At 42.4% G+C, this 21,176-nt stretch overlaps 3 protein-coding genes across 3 annotated transcripts in view; 1 reads left to right on the top strand and 2 right to left on the bottom strand.

The window, feature by feature from the left end:
* Positions 1 to 295: 295 nt before the first annotated feature.
* Positions 296 to 7,631, bottom strand: rab12 (RAB12, member RAS oncogene family). Its single transcript, XM_083689589.1, has 6 exons — positions 7,410 to 7,631; positions 6,055 to 6,115; positions 4,235 to 4,373; positions 3,924 to 4,013; positions 3,349 to 3,453; positions 296 to 3,056 (listed from the first exon to the last, which is right to left on the bottom strand). The coding sequence occupies exons 1-6, from the start codon at positions 7,627 to 7,629 to the stop codon at positions 2,949 to 2,951; spliced, it is 723 nt and encodes a 240-aa protein (XP_083545715.1). The 5' UTR covers positions 7,630 to 7,631; the 3' UTR covers positions 296 to 2,948.
* Positions 7,632 to 8,699: 1,068 nt separating this feature from the next.
* Positions 8,700 to 13,902, top strand: napgb (N-ethylmaleimide-sensitive factor attachment protein, gamma b). Its single transcript, XM_083690557.1, has 12 exons — positions 8,700 to 8,832; positions 9,342 to 9,409; positions 9,548 to 9,632; positions 9,736 to 9,753; positions 9,854 to 9,884; positions 10,030 to 10,139; positions 10,318 to 10,384; positions 10,514 to 10,584; positions 10,677 to 10,755; positions 11,123 to 11,202; positions 11,813 to 11,942; positions 12,074 to 13,902. Exons 1-12 carry the CDS (start codon positions 8,777 to 8,779, stop codon positions 12,206 to 12,208), a joined length of 930 nt encoding a protein of 309 aa, XP_083546683.1. The 5' UTR covers positions 8,700 to 8,776; the 3' UTR covers positions 12,209 to 13,902.
* Positions 13,903 to 14,164: 262 nt separating this feature from the next.
* The window catches only part of piezo2b (piezo-type mechanosensitive ion channel component 2b), a gene marked incomplete at its 5' end in the record, with an annotated part of 49,981 nt that continues 42,969 nt past the window's right edge, over positions 14,165 to 21,176 (bottom strand). The window contains 13 exons of the mRNA XM_083690458.1: positions 14,165 to 15,742; positions 15,994 to 16,180; positions 16,440 to 16,519; positions 17,017 to 17,133; positions 17,226 to 17,395; positions 17,602 to 17,694; positions 17,958 to 18,146; positions 18,413 to 18,560; positions 18,808 to 18,966; positions 19,163 to 19,377; positions 19,585 to 19,732; positions 19,863 to 19,995; positions 20,430 to 20,715. Of these exons, the coding sequence (XP_083546584.1) occupies positions 15,490 to 15,742; positions 15,994 to 16,180; positions 16,440 to 16,519; positions 17,017 to 17,133; positions 17,226 to 17,395; positions 17,602 to 17,694; positions 17,958 to 18,146; positions 18,413 to 18,560; positions 18,808 to 18,966; positions 19,163 to 19,377; positions 19,585 to 19,732; positions 19,863 to 19,995; positions 20,430 to 20,715 (2,178 nt within the window). The 3' untranslated portion in view covers positions 14,165 to 15,489. The remainder of the gene's footprint in view (positions 15,743 to 15,993; positions 16,181 to 16,439; positions 16,520 to 17,016; positions 17,134 to 17,225; positions 17,396 to 17,601; positions 17,695 to 17,957; positions 18,147 to 18,412; positions 18,561 to 18,807; positions 18,967 to 19,162; positions 19,378 to 19,584; positions 19,733 to 19,862; positions 19,996 to 20,429; positions 20,716 to 21,176) is intronic.

Below are 21,176 nucleotides of genomic sequence, written 5' to 3'. Positions count from 1 at the left end.
TAAAATCTGCAATCGCTGCGGTCTGAGCCTTGACGCCCGTGGTGTCTGCGGGGCGCATGCGCTTGTCCCTCACAAACACCGAAACACACCCCTCGTTTTTCGGCACCAGGTCAGGCACGCCTTCGTGCGCATGTCCCAATGACACACACACACACACACACACACACACACACACACACACACACACACACACACACACACACACACACACACACACACACACACACACACACACACACACACACACAATATTGAAAAACTAAGCCATCACACAGTCGGACGACTTCATTTATTGGGTAATAAATATATATCTTTATTTGCACTTCATTAGTTTAAGAATGCCACAAGTTATAAATACCACAAATCCACTTAAAACATGCCAACTGTTTTTCAAATTACTAAAACTTGTTTAATACAAAGTACAGTCTTTCATCTTAATGGATGTTACAATTGAATGCATTGTAAAGAGTATATTTATGACAATGGGTAGTATAAGGCTTGTCTGTAGAACAAAGACCATGGTCAATGCCAAATGTATTGCTAAATTGGGGTATGTTTGCTTGAATACTTCATCTGCTGTCCATTCCAGCAGTCCAACCGTTTCAAGAAATAACATGTAGGCCTAACCCATACACATCAGAAACCTCAGCATTGAAACATAAGTAAAATCCACAAAACAACAAACAAAAACTCTTGCATGAACCCAAAATATAGCAAATACACTTGGAGAGATTTGAATCAGGTCCTTCAAAGGGGTTCCATGGTGACTTAGTTACAATACAGCACTACCTGACAAAACTATCATTACCTCAGACAGAAAATGTCAAAAAGAAAAGAAAAAACAGTTACAGCGCTACATTACAATCAATGTTATCATAGCATACGGACAAGCTGTTAAGAATCAGGTAAGGTTGGACATTAATGCATTAGTTATTAGGGGGGAAATGATACCGATTAGCTGTGAAAAATTCCTTGAGGGTGGAATGAGTAATATTTGCTTACTTGATAGTTACCAGGATCAGGCATATCACTTGAAAAATCAGTGTGAATAAATTAGTCACTATGTAATAAGTAACAGAACTTTCAAATATAAGTGGGTGCCCATGGATTAAGCCCCTGTACTGTAGGGGTGCGTTCAACATTGTCTTATCTCAATGTGTATATCTAAATATCATGCATATTGGCACAAACAGTGATTCCTGTACACATGGGACTTCCCGCAGCTGGTGCGAAACTTAATCCCAAACATAAACACGGTCAATCTCAATATACTGTGTAATTCTCCTAAAGGGCCTGTTATCACCGATCAAACATCTATTTCACATTTCATATTTGCAACTTGTCTGGGTTTGATCGTTTGCATATACTTTATTTGGGAGATTCGAAGCAATTAATCAAATATGAGCCCATCAAATTCCTGAGTCATTCAAATACTGACAACCAAACTTCCTAAAAAAAACAACTGACATTATGTGTTAGAGCCCTCTCATTTGTGTTTGTCTGTAGTGCAATGGGGGAAAAAAAAACATATTTGTGGAGGGAAACTGAACAACTTTAAACGGGGGTATTTGAACTTAGGAGAAAGAAAATGCATGAAAAACAACATTACGGCAACATTAGTAAGGAAATGAAAGTATACTTCTAAAGCAACATCATCAGTTTTTTTTTTTTTAAGTCTGTACAACAATAACTGTGTGTGTCGCTACTAGCTACTGCCTTCATACCGTAGTGTCCCTTTTTCTCTCTCTACAGCTGATAAACATGGAGAGTTCTCCCCATGTGTGAATATATACATGTCTGTTTCTGGGCATAACCTTAATGCCTTCTAAAACGACTCTACTAATCAGCCACTACACTTCTGCTCATCTGAAACAAAAGGTGTTGAAGGGTAGTGATAGGGCCCAACACTGTGACAAGGTTCATTATTATTAGTGCTATCTATTCAATAATGTACTCTGTTTTTACACTACCTCCCCCAAAACAGGTCAACATTTCAGCTTAACTCGCTATAATGGATTGTAGTGCAAAACATTACAATTAACACAAAGGTAACGCGAGCCTTGCAGCCACTAATACGGATACAAACTGACATGACAACCCCCTCAAGGCTACTTCTTATTGAGCATAAAGATACACTACACATTGACATTTGCAACTGGATACCTTCAACTCCAGTAGTCCAGTCAAAAACCAGAGGCTATGCCATTTCTGAGTATATGTACATGATTTCAATCACAAAAGACAACTATATGTTGTTATCTGTCCCTGTGTGTTTTCCCAATTAAATACTATTGCTTGATAATGATGCTGAAAAACTGTTTATATGAAACTATCTACAAGAACAATTTCCATTGAATGTAAGAGATATGATTATCCCTTTTCCACACTCTGGGAACTATAGAGATAAGACACTTTTAAGTTACTCAGATCAGGCCTAATGTCGTGTTTATATACGATGAATATCAATAAAACAGGAAGATAAGGAGATCCACTCCCTCAGTGAAGGGTTGCCCCCTTCTCTACTTCCCCCTGTGTGAGAGGATGTGCAGTGGCTACCAGAGGGCTCTCTACCTAGAAGGCACCTGCGAGGCACAGCTAGCCTACAGTAGCTGCTAGCCTAGCTGTCCTGGGTATGAGGTAGTCTGGGGCAGCTGTGGACAGAGGGGAACTAGGGGAGGTGGAGGTGGGGGTAGCCAACAAGGTCTGTGTGTTAGTGTGCGTGTCTGATGTATATGTCATGTTGTACAGCTACAAACAATGGAGGAGCAGTAGGGGGACATGTCGTTCGGACAGTCTGTGCTTCTTGCAGCAGCGACTGACTCTCCTTCTTCCAGATTGCTGCTTGATGCTGCCCCCTGGTGGCGAGAATGGTTCACTGCGTGAGCGAGACGACGAGGGAGGGTTGGAGGGTGTGTGTGTGTGTGGGGGGGGGGGGGGTTCCACTCCACTCAGCAGCAGCGCATGCGGGGAGGGGGCAGCTCCGGAGGCACTTCCGGTTCAGGCTGCAGAGACAGGATACTGTTGGAAAGCTCCTTGTTGGAAATCTCTAGAGGCATCTGTTGAAACAGGACCAGAGAACAGAGGGTTAATAGTCACGTTAGGATGAGCTCATCTTTACCACTGCGGTGGGAAACGGAGCGTGCAGACATGATAAAAGACATTCGACCACAATGAGCAAGGGGACACCTTAAATCAATTTCTATTATACAATACAAAAACAAACCACAACTTTAACCTTTATTCAACAGAATGTTACATGTATACAGCAGCAGGTAATAAGCTGTATATACATCAGGAGAGTCATGACTGGAGCAAGAATAGGAGAGCCTAGTTTGCTACTGTACCTACCTTGCTAAGAATGTCATCCACCAGTTTAAGGAAGCACTCGTCCACATTGAAGTTATCCTTTGCGCTGGCCTCACAAAACCGCATCCCAGATATCCGAGACACAAACTATGGATCCAAAGACATACAGCACATGATCATTAACAACTCTATGGTATTCTTTACCAGGGTTTCAGATGCTACCCTCATACAGTGTAAACCATTCGACAAGACAGGCGAGTAAAGAAAGCACTGCCGCCTTCAACGAAAGCAGTCAGAATTCTGAAAATGTGGAGAATGTGAAGGTTTCATTGAGTGATCCTATAACCAAGGCCCGAGGAATGTGAAGAGCAGAGAAGAGCAGAGAATAGTCACATTCAATTGTGCATTGATGAGGTTGGCGCATAGCGGAGAGAGTCAAATGAGGTGAGTCATTCAGACGTTCACGTGGCAAGGCAGGCATTTGAATTCAGAATTCTGATTCCTGAAAATGTTCCATATGTGATTTGTAATTCATGCCAAGTGTTCTTTTTCTGAGCCATTATGAGGCCGTCGTTGTAGGAAGGGTGACAGTGAAGCCTGTCAGTGGCTTAACTCACCCTCTCGGCCTGTTGTCGAGTGATGATGCGGTCAGTCTCACAGTCCAGCTTGTTCCCTACCAGCAGAAGCTCTGCCTCCTCTGAAGCATACTGACATGGAATAAAACAGAGGTGATTGGAATGGATCAAGTCACCCAAGCCAGTGGTTCTAAGTGGCATGAAGTACAGACTACACAGCTTCTGTTCCAGCACACATAACACCACAATCACTACAACAGTACGATTACTAATAATGCACAACCGCAATCTAACATCTGATTCGATGGAACGGCAAAGGTAAGATATAACAGGTTCAGGCAATCTTACTTTACCTTGTCAATCATTTTCATCCATTTGGGTAAGTCTTCAAAGGTCTCCTGCTTGGTGATGTCATAGACCAGCACGATGCCCTTGGCCCCGCGGTAGTAGGCCGATGTGATGCTGTTGAACCTCTCCTGACCGGCAGTGTCCCTGGATGAACAAGCCACAACAAATTAAACCTCAGAGGCTGCACACAATGAAACAGACTTTTGTTTACAGTATTTTGTGAGCCGTGGTTGAGCAGAATGTATATATGGATAGCTACCCTACTTGATTAGAGTGTTTGTTTTTTATTTCTGAGAAATATATTTGCAGGGAGATAAAGAGATTTCTGAATAAAAGAAAAATAACAAATAAAGAGCTAAAACCACATGATTCATGTCAAATGACTAATTATGACACCATTAAAAAATTCTGCTAGTTAGGACACTTTCATATGAATTGATTGATTGATTGATTGATTGATTGATTGATTGATTGGGTACAAAAATGGAATGAACACTGGAAATACTAGATAGATCCTCTAATGTTATATGTCAACTACGATTAGGACAAAGTCTGGGTTAACATGCCTAGAGGTTAAACTATGTTCACGTACTGTATACTGTACCTTCTGATCCCTGCTAGCTTGGCCCTTTTCCCCTGTGACTGTGAGTCAGGCTATGAGCAGCAGAAGCGTCACATGGCAGAGCAGAGTTAGGACAGCGGAGAGTGATGGAGCCGAGGCGAGGCGAGGGTGCTGGATGTGAGCGGCGCGACACCAGACACATGACACATTCAGGACAGCCATCCTGAACTGACAGGGTGTGAGTGTTGTGGTGGTGGGGGGGGGGGGGGGGGGGTATAGGGATGGTATTGGGATGGTGTTGGGTGGAGTGAGGTGGGGTGGGGTGATGGAGGTTAGTGAACAGGACAGATGTGTTATTTCGGGGTGTGGGTGCACACATTTCAGGCCAGCATAGTCACACAGACACACACATTCTGCATGCTTGTGTGAGAGAGTGTGTCTGCTGCGGCATGCAGGTCAGTTATTCAAAGCAGAAGGTGACACTATAGTTGAACATCATGTCATGATCCATTTCTAATTGTTTCAGCTTGTCATATCTGATTTAGGATAATACATGATGGGCTTCTGGAATTCTCACAACAGAAAGTAAATGACTGAATAGGCCAAAACCAACCTTTTTTTTTTTTAACACAAGTGGACTGGACTATGAATGGTGTATTGGGGATTGGTGGTGCACTTACAATGTATTGTATGCTGTACAGCCATAGATTTACATTTGCATTTATGGCATTCAGACGCCTTTATCCAAAGTGACTTAGAATAAATACATTTGACTAAGTAAGTGAATCATCTATCCATCAGTCATCATTAGAAAAATTAATCTATGTTTTTTTTTAAATTATTATTTTATTTTATTTAATGTATTTACAGGAGAGAAACTTGCACAGGGGGGTAATGGGGATGAAGAGGTCTTTAGGGGAGACAGTTAAGATATAGCCTGAAGAGATGGGTATAGCCATAGGCTATACTTTCTATTTCAAGTGAATAACAGGCCTATCTGTACTCTTTGGTAATCTCTGGAAAACAGAAGGCAAAAGTAACACAAAAGGGCATGAAAAGAAAGCCGTTATGGGCACCCATTGACAGGCAAAGGGCAACAGAGATGACTGGGCACACAGACAGTTAGTTCAGCCTGTGAAGTGGGGAGGTGGGGAGGTGGGGAGGTGGGGAGGTGGAGAGGTGGGGAGGTGGGGAGGTGGGGAGGTGGGGAGAGGAAATGCATCAAAGGGGGGGTCAATGTCTTCCTTCCTGTTGTTCACTCACCAGATCTGCAACCTGATCTTCTTCCCTCTCAGCTCAACCGTTTTGATTTTAAAGTCAACTCCTACAGGAAAATACAGGGATGGGACAGGGGAAAGAAAAAGGTGATTTTAAAGACACAAAAACAACAAATTCCTATAAATTAATTCTAATCCCTTGTTGTAGACAGGGGTAGACTGGAATGAAACAATCCACAAAAGCTTGGGAGTGATTATCAAGCTGTAGGCCTACGGCTGTTTCTCTCCTCAGTTCCTGTTGTTAAAAGGAATTATAAAACGTGCATAAACAGGACATTCATGGGAGACAGATGGGAGCTCATGACAGAGCTCAAATAACTTGGAGAGCTGTGTCACACAAGTGATAGAGTACAAAATGGTGGCCTACCATAGCAGCTGCCCAAGTGTGACTATTTTGGGAATGGGGTCTATGGTGGCCCGAAGGTTCTGGGTCACATCAATAGCTTTGTACCGTAATCCACACCTGAGAAGGCTTGTATATTTTGGAACAGCATCAAGAACTAGGCCTACATCACAAGAATTTATCCCAAGTAATAAATTCAGTACACTCACTGACCCTCCACTTTGGTAATGTATAATCTAGTGGATGGGCAAGCCAAAATCTTTCATAGCTTCTCTTGAGCAAATGTAAATACTGGGTGGGCACAAAAGAGGATTGTTGCCACTTTAATAGATAATGAAATGTGACTTTCTGTTTAAAAATATGATGGCCCTATCACCTCCTGTCTTGGATGCGTCACTGAATAACATTTCTATTTAACTGACTATGAGCACTCGGACTAGAAGACCCCTGTGAGGACAAGCCACCAACAGGACAGACATGTACATAGTGACAGGCCAAAATACTGCTCATCTCATATTTTAAGTATCTTTTCTTGTAGTTATAGCATATCGCAAACAAGTTATGGGTATACAGCAATTTGAGTTGACTTATGACAATAACCAGGCTACTCTAGATGCCATACACAATCTACCATCACAAGCAGAGGAACATTGGTTACCGAGAGGTCTGGAGGCCCTGTGTGGATGATGGGGACCAAGTTACTGGCTGCTCTGTTTGACAGATCTGAGTAAACAACAACAAACTCAAAACACAGCACATGCCCCAGTACTCTACTACTGCATGACTCTCTGCACCAACACACACTAACTTAGATGTAATGTTCATTGTTTGCAGATAAAACACTTGGTATAAGTTATCCTATCTAACATTGTTGTGATAACATTTGAGATACTGATCGCTGCATGACACAGGCAAATAGGCCTAGCTAAGAACAAAACAACAACTAGCCTAACATCTGTGGCTAGCTTAGCAGTGAAGGTTAGCTGACCGTTCCTTACCAACGGTTGACTTGCATGCTTCACAGAAGGTGTCGTCGGTGAATCTTTCCATCAGACTGGTTTTGCCCACGCCACGGGAACCAATAATGATGATTTGGAGTTTGTAGTCGGCGGGTCTGGGAGGCATCTTCCTGCGGCGAGACTGAGCCCCCAGAGCCGGGGACGCATTAGCGGAGCCCCCGCCACCGGCCCTCCGCTGGATGTCATATCTCGAATCCATCAACAATTACACATTTGTACAACTAAACTCACTTTAAAATGTGACAGGGGAGAAACCACTTCACTTTAGTTCACTTTCTTTCGTCTCAGAGTTAGTTCGGTAAAGTTTTTCACTCTCCAGTTGTTGCTCAGCTGTCAAGCGGCAGAAGCCTTCTCATTACGTCATTACAGCATCTTTCCGCTTCCGTCGCATTCCATAGGAAAGCTGATGAATGGGTTGCTGTGATGCTATTGATTTATCCTAATCAGAAGCATGCGTGTATGTGTACTTTCCCACAGCCATTTCTGCCGTATGCACATAATAATATACTTACTTGAATAACCAGTCATTCTTGTGGAAAATATGAGTGGATTCAGAAGAATCAGCTAGAACCTGAACAACACAAACAATACCAATTGATTGGCCTGATTCAGACTATGGCTCTGTGTCTGTTGACTAAAGACGTGTTTGTTCAGGTCTTGTTGAAACTGGTCTCGGGCTTGCAGACCACAATACAAGTGTGTGAGCCCTGACCACACACCTACTGTATGCAACAGGTGTAAACATTTAATGGGTGCAAAAACACAGTCCACTTTGGATCAGAAAGAGTGTTTTGCTCTCAGTATTTTAAATGTGCAAACATTACAATACAGCCTACTCCAAACTTGATTCACTCCAATCCTTACCCTACCCTTCATACCACAAACCCAGAGCATATATCAAAACTCAAAGGTAATCCCTAACTCTTCAACCTTATTATTCAACTCAATCCTTAATCTTAATCTGCAGGAATCGAAACCTCACTCTTATTTTGCAGTATGCAAGCCCACATAAAGTGATTATCCATTAAAAAACCTAATCTTACAATTTGATATTGAAATTTGATTGAGAGTGAGGCAAACAAGAAACAAAAGAAACCCTAGCTGCCCAGTGCCCAGTTTACATTATGTACCCAAGTAAAGTGCAAGTACAGTAGGCTATTATTGTTGGTGCATTGCGCTCAAGGAAGGCACTGTCATACTTCTTGAATCTTGCGCCAAACGGCATCCGTAGTTATACATTGTGACGTTGAGGTCATTTTCTAATCCCCAGTCTTCGACCGCATATGTTTATCATCGTCCTTAGCTAATATTTTTCCTAAAAAAAAACAAAAGACAACGGCAACACTATGGCCGCACAGAAAATAAATGAAGCGCATGAGCACATGGCAAAAGCGGATAAATGGTAAGGCAATAGCTAACTACCACGGTTGTTTTGATTTAGCCAGCCAGCGAGCTAGCTGTCAAAGCCAGTCAGTGATAGTATAGCGCGTCAGTACTCTACAGCTATTATCTATGTCTAGTCTGTCAGCTGGATAGCAGTTGGTTGACTACTAGTTGGTAGCTAAATAGCGCAGTATTATGAAGCAGGTACATTATTATAATTAGTTCCAGAAACGAAATACAGCACGATCTGGCCAGCCAGCCGGTGCATCATTCAGTCATTCATCCTCAGTCGAGCCACACAAGCCAAGGCCGCTGGCTGCACAGTTCTTGGTTGTCACAAATGATGGTCAGTGAACCATGTCAAGCCAAGGTCACAGATGGATTCTGTTCTTGTCAATAATACATAATAATAATAAACTATATATAAAATTGCAGTTAGGCCTAGCTGTCTATGTTATGTCAGCTTTGATGACAAGGAGGGCATCTTGATTTCTTGATGAACGTTTGTCTTTTTGTGTCCTTGCGCAGTTTAAAAACAAGCATGACGAAGTGGAAGCCGGATTTTGACAGTGCTGCATCAGAATATGCTAAAGCAGGTAAGAATGCCCCTATTGTAACTTATTGAAATACACATAACCTTCATACGCTACTGAGCTGAGCTGTTCGGTGCTGGCCTGTGTATAAATCCTCTCAGTGCCATGTCTCATCAATAATCAGTATACATGTATTTACAGCTGTGTGTTTCAAAAATGCCAAGCAGTTTGAGCAAGCGAAGGATGCCTACCTGAAGGAAGCTGAGTACCACACAGAAAATAAAGCGTATCCTTTCCTTACATACTGTACCAATGGCCCTAACTGAAGGATTCAAGTGTAGTAGGATTGCTTTAACCATGCCTTGAGATTTTCTTAACTTAACCCACAGATTATTTCATGCTGCAAAGTAAGTAGCTACTCATATATAAATAATATATATGATGTTATACATAATATTCATACCTGAAACGTTTGCTTCTTTTGTAAGATGTATATTTATTTTTCAGGGCAATTGAGCAAGCAGGTATGATGTTGAAGGTGAGTTACTGAATCTTCAGCAGCAACATGACCAACATATACAATTTACAAGAGGTGTGAAAGAATAGGAACTGTTCATGCAGTATGTGACTGAGAGCATTGCTCCATTGTTTTCAGTCCTGTCATTCTCTCTGCTCTCCTACAGGATCTGAAAAAGATGCCAGAGGCCATCCAGTTAATTGAGAAAGCCAGCATGATGTATGTGGAGAATGGAACTCCTGACACTGCAGCCATGGCACTCGACAGGGCTGGAAAGTAAGCTCTCGACGTCCCTCTCGAGGGTCTTCTTAACGCTTGCAACACAACAACACTACATAACTACAGTTTACACACACATTCAAGTATACTGTACATTCTGCAATTGTTCTGATTAACTTCCCCAGGGTGTGATGTGTCAATCATACTATACTATTATTGTTTTGTTTTTGTTTAGACTCATAGAACCCATGAACTTAGAGAAAGCTGTGAACCTGTATCAGCAGGCGGCGGGGGTGTTTGAAGTAAGTTACTTGGCGGCACCGACAATTATTGACAATCCTCACTGACAAGTCATTACAGCAAACGTCAAGATTGAGACAGTTTTATTTCAACTAAAAGACAAGACATCCGTGTTTTCGTTCCGTCTGTAGAACGAAGACCGTCTGCGCCAGTCGGCTGAGCTACTGGGGAAGTCCTCCAGACTCCTCGTCAGGTTACGCAGGTAAAGATAAGACCATAGTATGTAGAGTCATGGCTGACCTCATGGCTGACCTCTTCTCATTCTCACCCCTTTCTTTCTTTCCTTGCCAACAGGCTTGACGACGCTGCAGTTGCTCTTCAGAAGGAGAAGAACATGTACAGAGACATGGAGAATTATCCGACATGCTTTAAGGTAAATCTTTTGCATTTGCATGCTTAATACATGTGTAAGCTTAAAGAGCAGTATTTTTCAGTAAAAAATAGAAATAGAAAATAGGTGTTCTGCTGTGGGTGACGATAAAAAAAAATATATATATTATTTTTCTGATCACTAGGACAGAAATAGTGTGGCAATTTTACTGAGTAAGCCACGCCATAATACTGTGTATCAATGATGAGTCATGGCAAATCTTTACACTGCTACCGTATTTTTTGTGATGCAATCCATGTATTGGCATGACATAGAGGTGTCTTACCACATGACTCTCCGACTGTCTCATGACTGTCTGCAAAGCGGTGCATATTGATCATTTGTATTGATATGGGCTTTTATCTCCTAGAAAACGATTGCACAAGTGCTGGTTCATCTTCACAGAAACGACTTTGTGGCTGCTGATAAATGTGTCAGAGAGAGTTACAGGTATGGAGCTGCTTATGTGTGAATACATCATACTCTGTCAGTCTTTGACTCAGTCAGTTATTGATGGAACACAAAACATGTACTCCTAAATTAATTGTCATACTATGGATTGGTCTCTGTCCGTTCGTTCGTATGTGACATGCTTTATGTCCTACACCACTAGGACAATGTTGACAAAACTTGGGTGAATGATGTATCTTGTCATACAGATGTGGCATTTACAAAATTACACTGGTTGGCCCAATTTTGATGAAACTTGGGTGAATGATGCGTCTTGCCAGATCCGGTGTTAGGAGATTCAAGGTGACTGATCTTGTGACGGTTGCGGGTAAAAAGTGATAGGTTATGATTAAAAACGTCATAATAGGGTGCAAAGAGAGTACAACCCTTTTCAGACCGCGACTTTTAGCCAATTTACTGTTTCCAGAACTATCAAATATCACTACACGTTCCGCAAATGTTTTCATGTCATCAATTCACGCAAGGAGGGGCGCTACATCATTCGTGGGAGACAACATGTTTACTGTACACTTGTTTGGTACTGTAGTTGAATACTGTACGGTACTGCAACGGCGTATTGTGACACTGGTGCTGTTGTAATTTCCTCCAGCTACCCAGGTTTTAATACGAGTGAAGACTGCGTTGCCATGGAAACGCTCCTGCAGGGGTACGACGAGCAGGACGAGGACCAGGTCCACCGCGTGTGTAACTCTCCCCTGCTCAAGTGTATGGACAACGACGTGAGTTTACCTTCACATCTTCATCTTTACCGTAGTCAGTGTCTCAAAAGGGTTAGCATCAGAGTTATCACAATTTCCATATGTCCCCCAAGTCATTTCTCACCAATTCCTCACTTTCTCCTTGTCCTCAGTACGCCAAGTTGGCCATATCCCTGAGGGTACCAGGAGGCGGCACCAAGAAGAAGAAGCCCCCTGCAGCTCCACAAGATGGCGCCAGCGGAGCACCTGCTGCTGAAGAGGATGAGTATGAGGGAGGGCTGTGTTAAACTCAGCCGCCAGAGTGCTGAATCCATCAGTCTCTCTGTGTCTACAATGTCTACACTTTCCCAGTGAAAAATGTGGGTCTATATCAGGTACGCAGTAAACCCTCCCTTACACCGGTCCAGCTTGATGGTCTTCAATTTCTCCTTCTCTACATCAACAAAGTCACATTCCCCCAGTTGTATATGTGAAGTATTATTAAGTATTGTACAGAGTTGTCTCTGGTCTCTACTGACATACTGTATATCTCACAGGATTTCACTTTTTATGTGCACATATTTATCATATTTATACCTGTATGTTAAGAGTTCTATTGAAAATATATTTCATGTCAATGTTCTGTTATCTATTTTATTATTTTATAGATGTCACTTTCAGATCATGAACATTGTTATAATGGTGCAGTTGTAGCTATGTGAACAAAAAAAAAAAGTTATATTGTTCACTTATCATGATCTGTTTCCAAATATGTAAATGAGTAAGAATATATGATATAGTTGTCTATTATTATTATTATTATTTGTATGGATGCGTCTGTACAGAAATAACGTATTCAGTGTAATTTATGATTTTGGCTGGTCAAAGAAGATATAACTGATGTTATATGAAAACAGATATAGTATCACTGTAATGGTATGAGTATGAAAGAAGAGAAACAAATGTAATGAAATCTATGACTACAAACCTGTCAGAAAGCAAGAAGATGGTTTTACATACAGTATATATGCCATTTAGCTGTAGTACATACAGTAGAGGTGATATGACAATAGTAGGAGCCCTTTAGCCAGCTGTAGACTGTTTCCATACGTCTACCTCAGAGTGGATGTGGCAGGATCGTATTCTTTCAAACTGACCTCATGGTCCAGTTGTTATGACATCATGACACTCTTGAAATGAGAAGCAGAATGACCAAAAATAGAAAAAGGGACCGTGTGATTATTTTCATTCAGCAAATGTATGTTATTATCATATTCAGGTGATTCCGTGGTTGTAGCACTTCTGTTCCAAATCTTATTTGATGGTGTATTCAGAAAACATTACCGTTTGGTGTTCGTAAGTGTTTTTGATGCTTGTAGGCCTATGTAAATGCTCACGTTAGAAACAATCCTCTGCAACAGCACTTTTGAAAGATTAATTTAAGCAACAGATGGATACAGTGGCAATTAAACGTATTTGATATAGTAGTCAAATAGAGACAGTTGTACAGTGGCACTGAATATGTTAAAAGGAGCCACAGTGTGAACTGTGTATTGTGTATCGTTTGTGCTGTTGTGTATTTATTGTACATTCCACATAATCACCCCTTTCTTGCACACACAGCAATAATCATATTCTCTGTGGTGCAGCAGTGATGTTTTCTGTGTGGTCTATGAACTGTACATACTGTTAGTTGAATCTAATGAGGCTGTAAATTAATGACCATGTTTAAAGCGCGAGAGCAATTGGAGCTGTTCTATACAGAAACGTGACTTGGAAAGGAAGGTCATGTAATGGCTGTTGAAGTCTTTATGTATTTGTTATGAGAGCGCAGTTGGTCTGATGCTCTCCTCTCCCCTTCTGTTAAGCATTGTCTTTACTGGAGTCTTAATGCGCACTAGTGCTGCTTTTGTGACGTTATTCCCAATAACTCTGTGATGTATGTGCATTAAGTGAGATCAAAACCCGACTTGAGTGAACATAAATGTTGGAAATAAAAATGATAAACCTTTTGCAACTTGCCTCATTCAATGCAAAGTTCCTGTTGCCAGTGCATTGATATTGCTAATTATAAATCCCTCTGAAGAAATAGTTCTGAGTGATCATTTGTACAATTGCAACCAACCCAGAACCCAGAACTTTACTTTTCCAGATGTTTTATTTGTAGACCACTGGACCACTACCATACCACATTTCATTTAAACACACAGGTACACAGTCAACTTGGTATTTCACATTTTATTCCCCCACCATACCCCTCCCCCAAAATGGTATGTACTGTACATGTAATGAAAATTACTCATGACAATAATGACGTTTTCTTTCATGCTAAAATGTCCTCTAATGCATAGTTTGGACCAAAAGGGCGTATGTATTTTGTGTTGATGATGGGGTATTTTTCGTTTCTGTTACTACCCTCTTCTTGTCACTCTCCTGATGATGGAACTGAAGTAATATTTGGTTGTGGACTCTACTGTACAGTAGCCTACATAAATCTAAAAACTGTGAAAGGTGAAATGTGATGATGCCCAACAGTCTACAGTACAGGTAAATACATTAGTAGCATCATGATACCCAGATTCAAAATAGCCCTCCCCTGGGCTCTGGTAAAAGTGGAGAAGATTAACTATAAGATTATCAATTTATTACATCCATTGCAAACATAGTCTGTATCGCTAAGATTATCCAAAATTGTTTCCTGCTTATTTCCATCATCTGAAAAGTCATCATGGCAGTATCTGGTTCTGCCCAAAACACAATAAGGTCACTCACGTCAGGTTCTCCTTTGACCACTATCCATAACATTTTCATGCCTTATATAACATTTTGTTACCTTTTTAATTATTCGATTTCATATTCTTGTAGATATTTCATCCTTCAATAGCTACCATAACATATCAATGATTCTGCTCTGAACATATGAATAAAACTGAACCTCTTCATGGTGTCATGGAGTCATGTCTTTTCCTGAGAGAGATAAATCTGATAATGAACACAGGTTCAGTTTGTCATACAAACAAAAATAAGGCAAGTATAGATTGTCTAATAATGCTTTTTATCAGTGTATCTCGGTGTCTCTCTCCTCAGCCTAGACATTAAAAAGTGGGGTGTACTGTCTGTTTATTGGCCAGAAGCTGCCTCTCCATCCTGTCCATCCTTCCACACACCAGGTTGCCATGGAGGACGAGAGTTCTAATATTGCACAACCCCATGACCCAGGAGCTCCACTTGGAAAGGTTGAGCTGCACAGTTGCAATTCAAAGCCCAAAATGTTCATCATCATGGTTATTAGCATCCATTGGTGGGAAGCCCTTTAATAACACTGTATCCACATCACTGTCATAGAAGACAACCAATAAAGCGGCAGGGACAGGGAGGAAGTTGGTCCTCTCACACATTGGTGGTCTCTACAGTACTGAGTACTGAAGGGTTGCGGGGCAGTAATTGATACTCTCACCACGAGAGCTCTTTGGCTACTGCTTAATCCCCACCCACTCACTCACACCAAGAGAGAAGCCCCTGTTACTTTGCTGCATTTCGCCTTGGTCATCTTTGCCTAGTTAGTGTTCTGGCCAATGGCGATAGAGGTTCACTGGGACTTCTCCCTGGTCCACTTGATCATGGTCTCTGGTGAGCGATAGAGAAAGATTAGTTTGGCGTACATGTCCTCCTCCAGGTCCAGCTCTCCTGTCTCTCTCACCAGGAAGATGTCCATGCACAGCTTGAGGATGCGGTCCACGTTAGGCAGCTCCTCAAACATGATGGTGTGAGAGATGCCACTGAAGAACTCTCGGACAAACTTGCCGATGACCAGCACCACTGAAGCATACAACCCCATGATCCTGTAAGGGAGGGAGATAGAGAGATAACGTAACTGTGACCCATACGGTTTGTATTGCTTGCTTACTGGTATTTCATCAGATTAAAAGTAACACTTAACTATCACATAACTAAGAGTAGACATGGAACTTATCAAATGGCACACAAACAAATCATAAGGGAGCCATAGATTAACACAAAACAATGTTTGAATTTTAGGCAATTTCGACCAAAGGACCGGCAGATATGAGTCTGCTACAGGAGGTGTACTCACCCATATCCAGCCAGGAAGCCTAAACTGGGAGGGCTGACCTGGTCACTGAACACATACACCTTCAGGCCTGGGCTCTCCTCAGGTTTCCTCTTCGCTTCTATATGGTCGACTATCCACCACTCCTGGATCTCGCCTGTGTCGTTCTCGAGTCGCACCAGGTTCAGGGTAAGGTCCAACAACTTCTTATCTGAAAGATAAATTACACAACACAGTAGAATTCAATAGAATAGAATCGAATGCAATACAATATAACACAATACAATATAATGTGTCCTTCCTTTGCCTTTGCCACATGTTAGGAGTTACAAAAGATAAACACACCACACATCAAACATATATTCAGTCCAACAACAAACACTTGGAGCTCACAAAGAGAGACCCTGTAACTACAGGTCTACAGTGAGTGAGGGGAATATAACAGTTAGATGTCATCTTGACAGCTTTACTTCTATAAAGCTGATCAATGGGCTTGGCATCGGAATCACCGGGGGCTCGGAGATAACGCGGGAAAACATGTTTTATAACCCTGCAGAAGAAAAGAACAGAGCAGGCTGTTACTGAGAATAAATAAATCTATCACATTAATTCAGTTGATGTGTCAGACACAGTAAATGGTTAATTAAAAAACACATATAAAGAGGTACTTATTTTGACCCGATTTATAAATCTAGTCAGATTTATCGAAATCTTGGGATAACACGCCTGTACAAAGGGATGAATCAACCTTCCAAACAGCACCCCATAGATGAGGGGATCGCTGGTGCCGGTAAGTTTCTCAAAACCAAGCAAAAAATTAATAAAAAGGGTCTACTCTGTACCATTGTACAACATGCCTTATACATCAAGATCTGTTGAATTTTTGTCGGAAAAAAACGTATCCTTTAACTCTAGAGAAGGCATGGTCACACGTGTGTGTGTGTGTGTGTCTGTTCTCCTCAGGTTCCATCTGATTCTGTTCCATTCAGACGGAACCTGAGGAGAACACACACACACACACACACACACACACACACACACACTCACACAGCTTCGCTCCTGGTCCCATTTAACAGCTGTTTGAGCTCCAGCTTCGTCTTCTCATCCAGGTTTGTTACTTCCTTGTACGTCACCGTTTCAAGTTTAGCTCCAAGTGTGAGGTTCCTGTAGGTAAGACAATGAAGAAAATCTGCATGAATATTCAGATGATATTCTTTTTTCTTTTTCTCTTTTTGACTAGTAACCTGAGCTCTTACCTTTGAATGGACCAGGCCACGGTGATGGGGAACGTGTCTTCAATGCCGAGGACCTGTTTCAGTTTGTTTCTGCTGGGGGGGCTGATGGTCCACAGGGAGTTGGAGCTTCCCTCCAGCTCAGCGATGGTCAGGTCCTCATGCAAGTACCCCTCTAGCCACGTCATGGCTTCCTGGGAAAACAAGATTTGAAGAGGCACAAAACAAACAGAGTGAGGGAAATATAAAAACGTCAACGCTGATTTCATGTCATGATCTATGTCACAGTACTCGTTCACACACTTGTTTAGAATAAAAAAATAGCTATTCTTATTCCCATCTACATGGTTCGCTTCAAACATCAAACTTCAAACATCCTTGTACTGTACCATGTACTTACAGGTTTATTGTCATATGCCTTCTTGAAGACACCAAATTCAACTTCGGAGACATCCTTTAGTTGGTTCTGCTGAGCACTCATGGTAAAGATAGGCTGTAAAATACAACGTAAGGTGTCATTTATTCATAGATGGTCAAATCCTAACTTACTGTGAGATCTACACACACACACACACACACACACACACACACACACACACACACACACACACTTATTTTTGGCATTTCTGGTTTATGTGCAAATTCAAGCTATGAGCGGGTATCTCAAGTTAGGATTCAGCCCAAAATAGCCATGGGAATGATCAGTGGGTTGAAACTGACAGTTTCAGTGGTAGAGGCTAGGGGTTGGTGTAATACCTGAAAGCCGGCCAGTGTGATTTTGAGGGAGACGTCTAGGGGTTTGTTGACCACCCCAGCCACAGACTTGACCAGGGACATGAAGAGGAGGGGGAACCACACGATACAGATGAGCAGGGCCACGATCATGCCTCCCATCCCGTACTTCACCACCTTCTTCTTCTTCTGCCCTCGGGGCTGGGGATACCCCTGAAGGGACAAGGGGCAAACTCACGGATTTCAACATGCAGGATGCTAGATGTAACTTGATTATCTCATTTCAGGGTGTCAACTGACCCAGGTAAGAGGAAATAGAACATGGCTGTTAAAATGTGTGTAGCATATGTCATGTTTGAATGTCTGTCTTAAATGTCTGTTGTGTTTTTATAAGTGGATGCTGTTTCAGCCAAACAAATGTCCCTCTTAGGGATAATAAATATGACTTCAGCAGGGTCTCCACCCTCAGTGGGCCGCACCTTCTCCGACTCCCTCCAGCACTTGAGCACAAAGATGTGGGCGTAGATGTCCTCCACACAGATCCAACTAGACAGGCTTAGGGTGGTGTCGGTCCAGACCCAGTCCATTACCGCACGCAGTTCCGTCAGGAACGGAATCAGACGGAACCTGAGGAGAACACACACACACACACACACACACACACACACACACACACACACACACACACAGGTTAACCAAACAAAAGAAAGCACTCTGGGACCTAGCTATAATGAGACTGTGCAGTATTAACTTTGATAGACATATTAGTTCAGGTAGACAGAAGTTCATGTACAGTTTGCTTGGCACTAGTTATCTGACATCACAGAGTGTATAAGGTTCTACTCTACTACACATCTACAGTGTCCAAACTCACCCTTGAAAGAGGAAGAGGTTGGCGTAGTTGTAGCTCTTGGTAAGGAAGTTGCCGAGCACACGAGTGGGATAGCCACAGCGGATCTGATAGGCCGACAGGCTGAAGTAGACGCACTTCACAAAGTACCACAGCTGGGCCACTGTGTTCTCATTGAAACGCCTGCAGGTAGAGTGTAAATGTCAATTACTAACTTTAATAAAAAGATAAACTACTATAACACTCTTATACTGTATAACTTGTTCATCTATGCACTGCCAGTATTGTAATGTTTTGGCTGTATATGTATTTTTAAATTGTCTAATAAATTATTTTTTCATTGAACTATCAGTTTAACAATGTATGAGGTGTCTAGTACCTCTCAGTGACTCCTGGTAGAATGAAGAACATCCAGAAGTGGATCCCAAACACCAGGACCACCTGGAAGATGACCTTCCCCATGACAGTCTTCTTGAGGTAGAGGGCCCGGTCCACCACCATGGAACCAAATTGGATCAGTACCATGACCAGAAAGGCCCCAGGAACCTGGTCCTCTGACAAGGAGGAAGTGATGTCTGCTGCTGCTGAATGTTTCTGAAGAGGAGATGAGAAAACTAGCAGTCAGTTGCTTTTACAAATAATGGTGCTATACAACAAAGGTTTTTGTTGAGTATACAGACATGGAAAATTGGAAAACATTTGTAACACTGACAATTCCTGATTCATTGGTGTCTAATGTCTGGTGCTCGATAGAGCAGCGCATCACCATAAAAAAAGCTGATATATAGAGGTAAGTTGTACCCCAAATGCCCAAAATCCAAAGACAATGATGATGAAGTCAACAGTATCAGCCAGGAACATCAGCACATAGACGTCTGTTACTGCACTGTAGTCTGGGTGGATCAGATTGTAGAAGAACTGACGAATGGGGAGGTAGATCTCAATAGTTCTAGAGAGAAAATGGCACAAACGCACAATTCCAGTAGATACATTTAGATATTCATGTCAAACAAGAAAAGGAGTCAAAGATACCAATGATAGGATGACCTTCAGTAGGCATGAAAGGGGATTACACTCACCTCTTAACGGTGAAGACCTTGGCTTTGATCAGCTGCTCTATCAGCTTCTCAAAGATCAGCTGCTTGCGGCTCTTCGGTTGGACCTCAGCCTCGCTCCCGTCCCTCCTGCTGCTGTTACGGGAGTTGGTGCTGCCTGTGGAAACCATGGAAACGGATATATCACTGAGCTCAAGGCTTTGACGTGAGCTGACAATGGTCATGGTGGTTAGTTGGTTAGTTATAACTTAATGTTTCCAGGGGTAAACTTATTGTGTGGTGTGGTAGGCTACACACAGGTGTAGCACTGATCCACACCACCTGTCACTATTACAGGGCCAAGAAAACAATAAACAACATGTACAACAAGATATTAGACGACAGTTGGCTATGATTGGATATTGGAGTTCAGTAGTTGGGGGATGGCAAATATATCTAAACCATGATGCAAACATTACCAGGACACATACATAAACGCTATCAAAAGTTGACCTGGATTCTGTAGAGTGGGGGGAGCAGGAGGAGGTTGCCTCCTATATTTCCCTTTACCTCTCCTCCATTCGATGATGGATAGTGTGAGTGACAGGTTACCTCTCTTGGAGCGTGCAGAGTGGGCGGAGCGATAGGAGATGTGGGACCCTCCACTGGAGCTCTTGCGGCGCTGGTAGGTCTGCTGTTGAGGGTAGTGCATGTGCACAGAGTCTATGGAGGTGCCCAGGTTGATGGACTTGAGCGTGTGGGTGGAGCCTCTCCTCTCCTGGACCACAGAGGGGGCGGGCTCCTTCTCTCGTTCCCGCACCTCATCCTCAGACTCGTCCGGATGGTCGATGTCCTTCCTTGTCTTATTGGGGTCGTCCTCATCCCATAGACCATGACACTGAATATGGAGGAGACACATGGTAACAATGAAGTACAACGGCAGTTGATATGCAGAACTTTGAGTTCTACAGTTGCTTTTATGGTTGTTTCTCTCATCACTGATTCAACACTGACAAATGCAACTTGTTTTTGTCATTCTTGTCATGTCACACTGTCCTTCAGTGATGCAGAGATCCTCATCCATGCGTACCTCCAGGCTGGACTACTGCAAAACTGTTGGTATTTGGGGCCACTAACAGAGACGTCATCAGACTCCAACATGTTCAGAACTCAGCTGCCCGCTTGCTCACTAGAACCCACTCCAGAGACCACATCACTCCAGTCCTCCAAAACCTCCACTGGCTCCCAGTGCGATTTAGGATTCAGTTTAAGATTCTCTTCACCACCTACAAAGCTCCCAACAACTTGGCACCCTGCTACCTCCTTCTGACCTCCTCCTCCAGCACACCAACCCACATC

The sequence above is a fragment of the Argentina silus genome (genome assembly GCF_951799395.1).
Source record: "Argentina silus genome assembly, chromosome: 18".
In the NCBI taxonomy this organism is placed as follows: Eukaryota; Metazoa; Chordata; class Actinopteri; order Argentiniformes; family Argentinidae; genus Argentina; species Argentina silus.
This window is presented reverse-complemented; position numbering and strand designations above follow the sequence as displayed.